This window comes from Rhinoraja longicauda, chromosome 24 (assembly GCF_053455715.1).
Source record: "Rhinoraja longicauda isolate Sanriku21f chromosome 24, sRhiLon1.1, whole genome shotgun sequence".
NCBI lineage: Eukaryota > Metazoa > Chordata > Chondrichthyes > Rajiformes > Arhynchobatidae > Rhinoraja > Rhinoraja longicauda.
In genome coordinates this window covers 35,609,785-35,621,553 of record NC_135976.1, presented here as the reverse complement: position 1 = coordinate 35,621,553, position 11,769 = coordinate 35,609,785, and the positions used below count along the sequence as shown (strand labels likewise).

General features: G+C 54.9%; 1 protein-coding gene across 1 annotated transcript; it reads left to right on the top strand.

Annotated features, from left to right (window-relative positions):
* The first annotated feature begins 5,175 nt into the window (after positions 1 to 5,175).
* On the top strand, positions 5,176 to 10,649 carry LOC144605252 (interleukin-20-like). Its single transcript, XM_078420346.1, has 5 exons — positions 5,176 to 5,331; positions 5,683 to 5,742; positions 7,643 to 7,795; positions 9,617 to 9,691; positions 10,545 to 10,649. The coding sequence occupies exons 1-5, from the start codon at positions 5,176 to 5,178 to the stop codon at positions 10,647 to 10,649; spliced, it is 549 nt and encodes a 182-aa protein (XP_078276472.1).
* The last annotated feature ends 1,120 nt before the right edge of the window (positions 10,650 to 11,769 follow it).

The window sequence follows — 11,769 nt, the reverse complement described above, 5'->3', positions numbered from 1 at the left end:
GAGGGAGGGAGGGAGGGAGGAAGGGAGGGAGAGAGGAGGGATGGAGAGAGTGAGGGAGAGAGGGAGAGAGGAAGGGAGGCGGGAGGGAGGGAGGGAGGGAGGGAGGGAGGGAGGGAGGGAGGGAGGGAGGGAGGGAGGGAGGGAGGGAGGGAGGGATGGGAGGGAGAGAGGGAGGGAGGGAGGGAGGGAGAGGGGGAGAGGGAGGGAGGGAGGGAGAGAGGGAGGGAGAGAGGGAGGGAGAGAGGGAGAGAGTGAGGGAGGGAGGGAGGGAGGGAGGGAGGGGGGAAGGGAGGGAGAGAGGAGGGATGGAGAGAGTGAGGGAGAGAGGGAGGGAGGCAGGGAGGGAGGGAGGGAGGGAGGGAGGGAGGGAGGGAGGGAGGGAGGGAGGGAGGGAGGGAGGGAGGGAGGGAGGGAGGGAGGGAGGGAGGGAGGGAGGGAGGGGGAGAGGGGGTGAGGGAGGGAGGGAGGGAGGGAGGGGGAGAGGGGGAGAGGGGGAGAGGGAGGGAGAGAGGGAGGGAGAGAGGGAGGGAGAGAGGGAGGGAGAGAGGGAGGAGGGAGAGAGGGAGGGAGAGAGGGAGGGAGGGAGGGGAGGGAGGGAGGGAGGGAGGGAGGGAGGGAGGAGGGAGGGAGGGAGGGAGGGAGGGAGGGAGGGAGGGAGGGGGGAGGGAGGGAGGGAGGGAGGGAGGGAGGGAGGGAGGAAGGGGGAGAGGGAGGGAGAGAGGGAGGGAGAGAGGGAGGGAGGGAGGGAGGGGGAGGGATGGAGAGAGTGAGGGAGAGAGTGAGGGAGGGAGGGAGAGGGGAGGGATGGAGAGAGGGAGAGAGGGAGGGAGGGAGGGAGGGAGGGAGGGAGGGGGAGAGGGGGAGAGGGAGGGAGGGGAGAGAGGGAGGGAGAGAGGGAGGGAGAGAGGGAGGTAGAGAGGGAGGGGGGAGAGGGGAGGGGGGAGAGAGTGAGGGAGAGAGTGAGCGAGGGAGGGAGGGAGGGAGGAGGGAGAGAGGGAGGGAGAGACGGAGGGAGGGAGGGAGGGAGGGAGGGAGGGAGGGAGGGAGGGAGGGAGGGAGGGAGGGAGGGAGGGAGGGAGGGAGGGAGGGGGGGAGGGAGGGAGGGAGAGAGTGGGAGAGGGGAGAGGGGGAGAGGGAGGGAGAGAGAGAGGGAGGGAGGGAGGGAGGGAGGGGGATGATGGGGGGGATGAGGGGGGAGTGATGGGGGATGAGGGGGGGGGTGAGGGAGGGGTGACGGGGGAGTGATGGGGGGATGAGGGGGGGGTGAGGGGGGGGTGAGGGGGGATGAGGGGGGAGTGAGGGGGGAGTGATGGGGGATGAGGGGGTTGAGGGGGGGTGAGGGGGGGTGATTGAGGATGAGGGGGATGAGGGGGGTTGAGGGGGGAGTGATGGGGGGATGAGGGGGGTTGAGGGGGGGGTGAGGGGGGATGAGGGGGGGTGAGGGGGGATGAGGTGGGTTGAGGGGGGTGAGGGGGGTGAGGGGGGGATGAGGGGGGGTGAGGGGGGATGAGGGGGGGTGAGGGGGGATGAGGGGGGGGTGAGGGGGGATGAGGGGGGTGAGGGGGGGTGAGGGGGGATGAGGGGGGGTGAGGGGGGATGAGGGGGGGTGAGGGGGGATGAGGGGGGGTGAGGGGGGATGAGGGGGGATGAGGGGGGGTGAGGGGGGATGAGGGGGGATGAGGGGGGGTGAGGGGGGGTGAGGGGGGATGAGGGGGGGTGAGGGGGGATGAGGGGGGGTGAGGGGGGGTGAGGGGGGATGAGGGGGGGTGAGGGGGGATGAGGGGGGAGTGATGGGGGGGTGAGGGGGGGTGAGGGGGGATGAGGGGGGGATGGGGGGATGAGGGGGGATGAGGGGGGAGTGATGGGGGGGTGAGGGGGGATGAGGGGGGATGAGGGGGGTGATGGGGGGGTGAGGGGGGATGAGGGGGGATGAGGGGGGATGAGGGGGATGAGGGGGGAGTGATGGGGGGGGTGGGGGGTGAGGGGGGGGTGAGGGGGGATGAGGGGGGGATGGGGGGATGAGGGGAGATGGGGGGGATGAGGGGGGAGTGATGGGGGGGTGAGGGGGATGAGGGGCGATGAGGGGGGAGTGATGGGGAGGTGAGGGGGGGGTGAGGGGGGATGAGGGGGGATGAGGGCGATGAGGGGGGAGTGGTGGGGAGGTGAGGGGGGGGTGAGGGGGTGAGGGGGGGGTGAGGGGGGATGAGGGGGGGATGGGGGGATGAGGGGAGATGGGGGGGATGAGGGGGGAGTGATGGGGGGGGTGAGGGGGATGAGGGGCGATGAGGGGGGAGTGATGGGGAGGTGAGGGGGGTGTGGGGGTGAAGGGGGGTGAGGGGGGATGAGGGGGGGATGGGGGGATGAGGGGGGAGTGATGAGGGGGGGATGAGGGGGGATGAGGGGGGTTGAGGGGGGGATGTGGGGTAAGTGATGGGGGATGAGGGGGGAGTGATGGGGGGATGAGGGGGGAGTGATGGGGGATGAGGGGGGGTGAGCGGGGGGTGAGGGGGGATGAGGGGGGGTGAGGGGGTGAGGGGGGATGAGGGGGGGGGGGTGAGCGGGGGGTGAGGGGGGGATGAGGGGGGAGTGATGGGGGGATGAGGGTGGGGTGATGGGGATGATGTCAGGTGTGTCCTGGCGCTCTGGTGCCGCCGCCGCCGTTGTTGTTGCTGTTGCTGTTTCCCAACACGTTGATCAATAATGATGACCGGTTGGAAAACTCTCCTCCGCATCCGGTTTGCGCAAATTATCGGCGGCCGCGGGGGTAATACCTGGATCTCTGCCGACGTTTATAACAGGGGCGAGCGGGGCAGGAGAGAGACACACACCTGCGGACAGGTACCAGACCACAGGTGAGCGGGGAGCGCAACAGGTGAGCGGGGAGAGGTGCAGGTGAGCGGGGAGATGTGCAAGTGAGCGGGGAGAGGTGCAGGTGAGCGGGGAGAGGTGCAGGTGAGCTGTGAGAGGTACAGTTGAGCGGGGAGAGGTACAGGTGAGCGGGGGGGGTGGTACAGGTGAGCGGGAGGGAGGTACAGGTGAGCGGGGGAGGTGCAGGTGAGCAGGGAGAGGTGCAAGTGAGCGGGGAGAGGTACAGGTAAGCGGGGAGAGGTACGGGTAAGCGGGGAGAGGTAAGGGGAGGGGAGAGGTGCAGGTAAGCGGGGCATACAGGTAAGTGGAGGACCACAGGTAAATTGTAAACGGTAAATTGTCCCTGGTGTGTGGGATAGTGCTGGAGATCGATGGTCAGTGCGGACCTGATGGGCCGAAGGGCCTGTTTCCACGCTGAATCTCTAAAGTCTAAAAGTGAGGACAATGTGGTTCCAAGGATGTTTCTGAAGTGTGTAAGGGCCAAAAGAGAAGAAGAAAATGCTGGAAAGACCCAGCAGGTCAGTCAGCATCTGTGGGGAGAGAAACTGGGTCTGTGCTTCATAGACATAGAAACATAGAAACATAGAAAATAGGTGCAGGAGTAGGCCATTCAGCCCTTCGAGCCTGCACCGCCATTCAATATGATCATGGCTGATCATCCAACTCAGTATCCTGTACCTGCCTTCTCTCCATACCCCCTGATCCCTTTAGCCACAAGGGCCACATCTAACTCCCTCTTAAATATAGCCAATGAACTGGCCTCAACTACCTTCTGTGGTAGAGAATTCCACAGATTCACCACTCTCTGTATGATTTTTTTTTTCCTCGTCTCAGTCCTAAAAGACTTCCCCCTTATCCTTAAACTGTGACCCCTTGTTCTGGACTTCCCCAACATTGGGAACAATCTTCCTGCATCTAGCCTGTCCAACCCCTTAAGAATTTTGTAAGTTTCTATAAGATCCCCCCCTCAATCTTCTAAATTCCAGCGAGTACAAGCCGAGTCTATCCAGTCTTTCTTCATATGAAAGTCCTGCCATCCCAGGAATCAATCTGGTGAACCTTCTCTGTACTCCCTCTATGGCAAGAATGTCTTTCCTCAGATTAGGAGACCAAAACTGCATGCAATACTCCAGGTGTGGTCTCACCAATGTCCTGTACAACTGCAGCAGAACCTCCCTGCTCCTATACTCAAATCCCCTCGCTATGAATGCCAACATACCATTCGCTTTCTTCACTGCCTGCTGCACCAGCATGCCTACTTTCAATGACTGGTGTACCACGACACCCAGGTCTCGTTGCATCTCCCCTTCTCCTAATCAGCCACCATTCAGGTAATAGTCTGCTTTCCTGTTCTTGCCACCAAAGTGGATAACCTCACATTTATCCACATTATACTGCATCTGCCATGCATTTGCCCACTCACCTAACCTATCCAAGTCACGTTGCAGCCTCCTAGCATCCTCCTCACAGCTAACACTGCCACCCAGCTTCGTGTCATCCGCAAACTTGGAGATGATGCATTCAATCCCCTCGTCCAAATCATTAATATATATTGTAAATAGCTGGGGTCCCAGCACTGAGCCTTGCGGTACCCCACTAGTCACTGCCTGCCATTCTGAAAAGGACCTGTTTATTCCTACTCTTTGCTTCCTGTCTGCCAGCCAGTTCTCTATCCACATCAATACTGAACCCACAATACCGTGTGCTTCATATTGGGGACACGGGTTTGTAGGTTAATTGGCTTGGTACAAGTGTCAAATTGTCCCTGGTGGTGTAGGATAGTGTTAGTGTGCGGGGATCGTTGGTCAATGCTGTCTCGGTGGGCCGAAGGGCCTGTTTCCGCGCTGTATCTCTAAATTAAAGTAAACTAAACTTCAGAACGAGGATGAAACAGGTCTCATCGTCCAAATCCAGCACTTTCTGTTTCAATTACCTCTCTTTAGACTTTATAGAGACAGTACAGACTCAGGCCCTTCGGCCCACCGAGTCCGCGCCGACCAGCGATCCCCGCACACTAACAGTATCCTACACACACTAGGGACAATTTACAATTTTATCAAAAGCAATTAACCTACAAACCCGCACATCTTTGGAGTGTGGGAGGAAACCGGAGCACCCGGAGAAAACCCACGCAGGTCACGGGGAGAACGTGCAAACTCCGTACAGACAGCGCCCGTAGTCGGGATGGAACCCGGGTCTCTGGCGCTGTGAGGCAGCGGCTGTAACTGTGGAGTGAGCCTGACGGCACAGCGGGTGGAAGGGGAACTCAATCCTTGTTTGTGACACAGGTTTTGACCGACTGCAACGATGACTGGACCCATCGCCTGTCTCTGTCTCTGTCTCTGTCTCTGTCTCTGCCGGCACGTCGCCGCTCAGCCCAACACACTGCACCTCGGCAGCTGCTCGCTCAACGTGGACCTTCAAGAGATAGGGGATCACTTCTCTGAAATCAGGGACACCATCGTAAGTGACATGTTCAGCAGGTCTGCCCCCCCCCCCCCCCGACCCCCCCTCAACCCCCAAACCCTCACCCCACCCTCCACTCCCACCCTTACCCCCCACCCCCAACCCCCCCCACCCCCATCCCACCCACTCCCCCCCCTACACCCATCCCCACCCCCCCAACCCCCCCACCCCCATCCCCCCAACCCCCCCACCCCCACACAGTCCGTGTGTTGGGCATGGACAGTGTTGGGTATGGATATTGTGGGCCGAAGGGCCTGTTTCCCTGCTGTACTGATCGATGTTGTATGTTCACCATGACATGTGATGGCAGAGCGTTGTGAATGAACATGTCTTCTGGTTTCCCAGCAGGGTGAAGATACCATCACTGGCACCCGCCTTCTAACGGACTCCTTGTTCCACGGAATCCAGGTACTGCCCCCTCGGGGACACTCAGATTTAGTTTAGTTTCAGAGAGACAGCGTGGAACCAGGCCCTTCGGCCCACCGAGTCCGTGCCGGCCGGCGATCCCCGCACATTAACGCCATCCTACTCACTGTACGGAGTTTGCACGTTCTCCCCGTGACCTCGTGGGTTTTCTCCAGGGCGCTCTGGTCTCCGTCCACACTCCAAAGACATACAGGTTTGTAGGTTAATTGGCCTGGTGTGTGTGTAAATTGTCCCTAGGATAGTGTTAATGTGTGGGGATCGTAGGGCCTGTTTCAATGCTGTATCTCTAAACGTACACCAAGCCAATGAACCTACATCTCTGGAGAGAAGGAATGGGTGACGTTTCGGGTCGAGACCCTTCTTCGGATTGCTGCACTTCGTTGTTGCCTCTTCCCTATCCCAGCTATTCCCCCTGCAGCCCAACTTGCCCATGCTAACCAAGATGGCCCCCCTCTACACCTGTCTCTCTCTCTACCCAGCTGTTATCAGGCAACTGAACCATCCTGTCACCAACTAGAGAGCGGTCCTGACCTCCCATCTACCACATCGGAGACCCTCGGACTATCTTTAATCGGACTTTACTGGACTTAATCTTGCACTAAATGCTATTCCTTTTATCCAGTATCTGTGCACTGTGGACGGCTCGATTGTAATCGTGTGTTGTCTTTCCGCTGACTGGTTAGCGCGCAACAAAAGCATTCAACAGGTACCTTGGTACACGGGACAATAAACTCAACTAAACTAAACTACGAAAAATTAAGTTGTAAAAGGACTCACTTAGTTCAGTTCAGTGTAGTTTATTGTCACGTGCACCGAGGTACAGTGAAAAGCTTTTGCTGCGTGCTAACCAGTCAGCGGAAAGACAACACATGATTACAATCGAGCCGTCCACAGTGTACAGATCCAGGACAAGGGAATAACGTTTAGTGCGAGGTGAAGCCGACAAAGTCCGATCAAAGATAGTCAGATTTTCCCATCCCCACTCCGCTGTGAGGTGGGGGGGAGGGTGGTGGGGTGGGTGTAGGGGATGGGGGGGGGGGGGGGGGTGGGGGGGTGGGGGGGGATGGGGGGAGGAAAGAAAGGAAACAAAGGGGGGCCTGGCGTGGGATACTCAGTAACTTTGTCAGCGCCCTGTGTGTGGCAACTCTTTGCAAACCTTGGGTGCGCAGAACACAGAACAGCACTGCGACTTGTCACATGTAGCAATAAACTCACTCACTCACTCACTCACTCACTCACTCACTCACTCACTCACTCACTCACTCACTCACTCACTCACTCACTCACTCACTCACTCACTCACTCACTCACTCACTCACTCACTCACTCACTCACTCACTCACTCACTCACTCACTCACTCACTCACTCACTCACTCACTCACTCACTCACTCACTCCTCTCACTCCACTCACTCACTCACTCACTCACTCACTCACTCACTCACTCACTCACTCACTCACTCACTCACTCACTCACTCACTCACTCACTCACTCACTCACTCACTCACTCACTCACTCACTCACTCACTCCTCTCACTCCACTCACTCACTCACTCCCTCCCTCACTCCACTCACTCACTCACTCACTCACTCACTCACTCACTCACTCACTCACTCACTCACTCACTCACTCACTCACTCACTCACTCACTCACTCACTCACTCACTCACTCACTCACTCACTCACTCACTCACTCACTCACTCACTCGCTCACTCTCTCCATCACTCACTCACTCACTCACTCACTCACTCACTCACTCACTCACTCACTCACTCACTCACTCACTCACTCACTCACTCACTCACTCACTCACTCACTCACTCACTCACTCACTCACTCATTCCCCTCTCCACTATCCTTTTTCTCCCCTCTGGTCCAGGCCCAGGAGAGTTGCTGCTTTCTGCACCACATGTTGCGGTTCTATGTGGAGACGGTGTTCAGACACCACACGCCGTCCAGCCCGCTGATGGAGAGAAGGACAAGCAGCCTCGCCAACTCCTTCCTCCGCATCAAGAGGGATCTCCGGCAATGTGTAAGTGGTGAGGACCATCTGAGGACATGGTCTCAGACACTGCCGTTGGGCAACTCTCCTATGTGGAAGAGGGCGGGCTGATGGGGGACGGTCAACATGGCTTTGTGACCAGTCACCTGGTCATGTCTTACTCTCCTGAACATTCAGTCATGAGGTGGTGAAGGTGATTGAGAGTTGGGCAGTGGATATTGTCCACACGGACTTGGGTAATGCATTAGGCAAGATAGAACCATGGAAACATGGGAAACAGGAGCAGGAGGAGGCCAATCATCCCTTCGAGCCATCACCGCCATTCAATATGATCATCCCGAATCAATACAGTACGGTTTTGGTCTCCTAATCTGAGGAAAGACATTCTTGCCATAGAGGGAGTACAGAGAAGGTTCACCAGATTGATTCCTGGGATGGCAGGACTTTCATATGAAGAAAGACTGGATAGACTCGGCTTGTACTCGCTGGAATTTAGAAGATTGAGGGGGGATCTTATAGAAACATACAAAATTCTTAAGGGGTTGGACAGGCTAGATGCAGGAAGATTGTTCCCGATGTTGGGGAAGTCCAGAACAAGGGGTCACAGTTTAAGGATAAGGGGGAAGTCTTTTAGGACCGAGATGAGAACGTTTTTTTTTCACACAGAGTGGTGAATCTGTGGAATTCTCTGCCACGGAGGGTAGTTGAGGCCAGTTCATTGGCTATATTTAAGAGGGAGTTAGATGTGGCCCTTGTGGCTAAAGGGATCAGGGGGTATGGAGAGAAGGCAGGTACAGGATACTGAGCTGGATGATCAGCCATGATCATATTGAATGGTGCAGGCTCAAAGGGCCGAATGGCCTACTCCTGCACCTACTTTCTATGTTTCTGTTTCTATGTACCCCGTTCTTGCATTTTCCCCATTTCCCTTGATTCCATCAACCCTAAGAGCTAAATCTAACTCTCTCTTGAAAATCTCCAGGGAATTGGCCTCCACTGCCTTCTGTGGCAGAAAATTCCACAGATTCACAACTCTGGGTGAAAAAGTTTTTCTTCATGTCAGTCGTAAATGGCCGACCCCTTATTCTTAAACTGTGACCCCTGTTTCTGGACTCCCCAACATCAGGAACATGTTTCCTGCATCGAGCCTGTCCAATCCCTTAAGAATTGGATATGTTTCCATAAGATCCCCTTTCATCCTTCTAAACTCCAGGACCAAGACCCCTCATGGTCGGTATGATGCAGATGATTAGGATGCACAGGTCTACAGCGGCTTGGTAGTTTAGATTCAGAACTGGCTTAGAGGGTGGTGGTGGAAGCATGTTATTCTGAATTGGAGATCTGTGACTGGTGGTGCAGGAAGAAACCAGATACTGGTTCACACTGAAGATTGACACAAAATGCTGGAGTAACTCAGCGGGTCAGGCAGCATCTCTGGAGAGAAGGAATGGCTGATACTTTGGGTTGAGACCCTTCTTCAGATCGAGCCTGAAGGAAGGTCTTGACCCGAAACGTTATCTTTGTCATGGGTTATGGGGAGGAGGCAGGAGGGAGAGAGAATTCAGACATGATTGAATGGCGGAATAGACCCGATGGGCTGAATGGACTGATCCTGCTTCTATCGCTTCTGAGCTTGTGACTCGCTGAGTTACTGCAGCTTTAGGTGTGCGTGGTGTTCCACAGGCGTCAGTGCTGGGACCTCTGCTGCTTGTGATATTTATATAAATCACTTTGACGGAAGTGTAGGTGGGCGGGTGAGGAAGTTTGCAGACGTTGGTGGAGTTGCTGGCGGTGAAGGAGGGCACAGTAGGCATTGGGTCACCATCTCATTGTGCTTTCCCTCTTGGTCAGAAGTCACAGCTGAGATGCCACTGTGGAGAAGTGTCCATGAGCAAGGCTGAGGAGATGCACAACACCTTCCAGATGGTGAGTGGCCACTTCCTGTGACAATCAGTGTGGGAAACAATGTGCCAATGTATTCAATGTGTAGGAAAGAACTGCAGGTGCTGTTTAAAATCGCAGATAGACACAAAATGCTGGAGTAACTCAGCTTGGACAGGCAGCATCTCTGGAGAGAAGGAATGGGTGACGTTCCGCATTTTTGAAGAAGGGGCTCGACCCGAAACGTCACCCATTCCTTCTCTCCAAAGATGCTGCCTGTCCCACTGAGTTACTCCAGTACTGTGTGTCTGCCAACGTATACACCCGTCCAGGCTCAATAACTAAACTCACTCCATGTCAGTGAACAATCAAACCCAATCCCTGTAAGACATTATTAGATCCTCTCATCAGCTTCAAATGCATAAACCTCTCCTCTTGATTTGTAATCAATGGGTAAACCGTTTGATCAATTACAATGGGCACACAGCTTGATCGGAAATCAACAAGTAAACTGATCGATAATCAATGGCAAAACCGTTTGATCAAAACTCAATGAGTGAACCTCTTCCCTTAATCAGTAATCAATGGGCGAACTGTTTGATCAGTAATCAATGGGCGAACTGTTTGATCATTAATCAATGGGTGAACTGATCAGTAATCAATGGGTGAACTGTTTGATCAGTAATCAATGGGTGAACTGTTTGATCAGTAATCAATGGGTGAACTGTTTGATCAGTAATCAATGAGTGAACTGTTTGATCAGTAATCAATGGGTGAACTGTTTGATCATTAATCAATGGGTGAACTGATCAGTAATCAATGGGTGAACTGTTTGATCAGTAATCAATGGGTGAACTGTTTGATCAGTAATCAATGGGCACTCCTTTCTCTCGATCAGCTGGAGCTGAGGGCCGCTGCGGTCAAGGCCATTGGCGAGGTCGATTCCCTGATCCAGTGGATGTCCAGTTTCATCGCATCTGGAGCTCGATCCACGAGGATGTAGAACATCCGATGAAGAATGACCAGCTAATATTTATTAACTCTGGTGCGGTATGAAGTGAATGTAACTGCATTACTGAGACCTGCATTACTGTTTGTAATAAAAAATATTTTTTAAATCCATTGGTCATCTGTTTGTTTCACAAATAATAATACTTTGTGTCAGGGGTTATGGGTAGAAGGCAGGAGAATGGGGTCAGGAGGGAGAGATAGATCAGCCATGATTGAATGGCGGTGTGGACTTGATGGGCCGAATGGCCTAATTCTGCCCCCATTACTGAAGACCTTATGATTAGTACGGGTGTCAGGGGTGAGGGGAGAGGGCAAGAGAATGGGGTTGAGATCAGCCATGGTGGAGTGGACCTGATGGGCCGAACGGCCTGATTCTTCTCCTATCACTTGTGAACTTATGAATGTATAACGTTTTAGACAAAAGTCAATAAAAGTGGCATTAGTGGAACAGCTGACGATTGTATAACGAGCAGTTACATAACTTCAGTGTAATCCTCAGAACAGGTTCCCCAGGAACTGTCTGTAAATCACCCTGTGGGGAGCCCAGGGGAAACATCCCTTTCACTTTTCAACTATTATCTAATATAGGTCACCTTCACAAATCAAACAAAGTGCACTTTCTCATGAAAACATCCAGTGAATCGGCCTCCACTGCCTTCTGTGGCAGAGAATCCCACACATTCACAACTCTCTGGGTGAAAAGGATTTGACGCATCTCAGTCCTAAAGTGCAGCAGCAGAAAATCTGCCCTAAATAAATGACAGAACATGCCGGAAATCCTCAGCAGATCAGGAAACAGACCGTGTTTCAGGCCACAGGGACGGTGGCACGGTGGCGCATCGGGTAGAGCTGCTGCCTCACAGCGCCAGAGACCCAGGTTCCATCCTGAGCTCAGGTGCTGTCTGTGTGGAGTTTGCACCTTCTCCCCGTGACCGCCTGGGTTTCCTCCGATGTTATCCAATCTGGTCAGATGAAACCACACAACTACAATCAGGTCAAACTCAAGTACAATAGGCAGAGCAAAGGGGCAGATACACAGGGCAGATACACGGGGCAGATATCCTTGAGTTTAGTTTATTGTCACGTGTACCGAGGTACAGTGAAAAGCCTTT

Coding starts and splice junctions, on each gene's coding strand:
- LOC144605252 (XM_078420346.1), top strand. CDS start 5,176: ATGACTGGACCCATCGCCTGTCTCTGTCTCTGTCTCTGTCTCTGTCTC. Junction 5,332..5,682: donor CTGAAATCAGGGACACCATC/GTAAGTGACATG, acceptor GTTTCCCAGCAG/GGTGAAGATACCATCACTGG. Junction 7,796..9,616: donor AGAGGGATCTCCGGCAATGT/GTAAGTGGTGAG, acceptor CCTCTTGGTCAG/AAGTCACAGCTGAGATGCCA.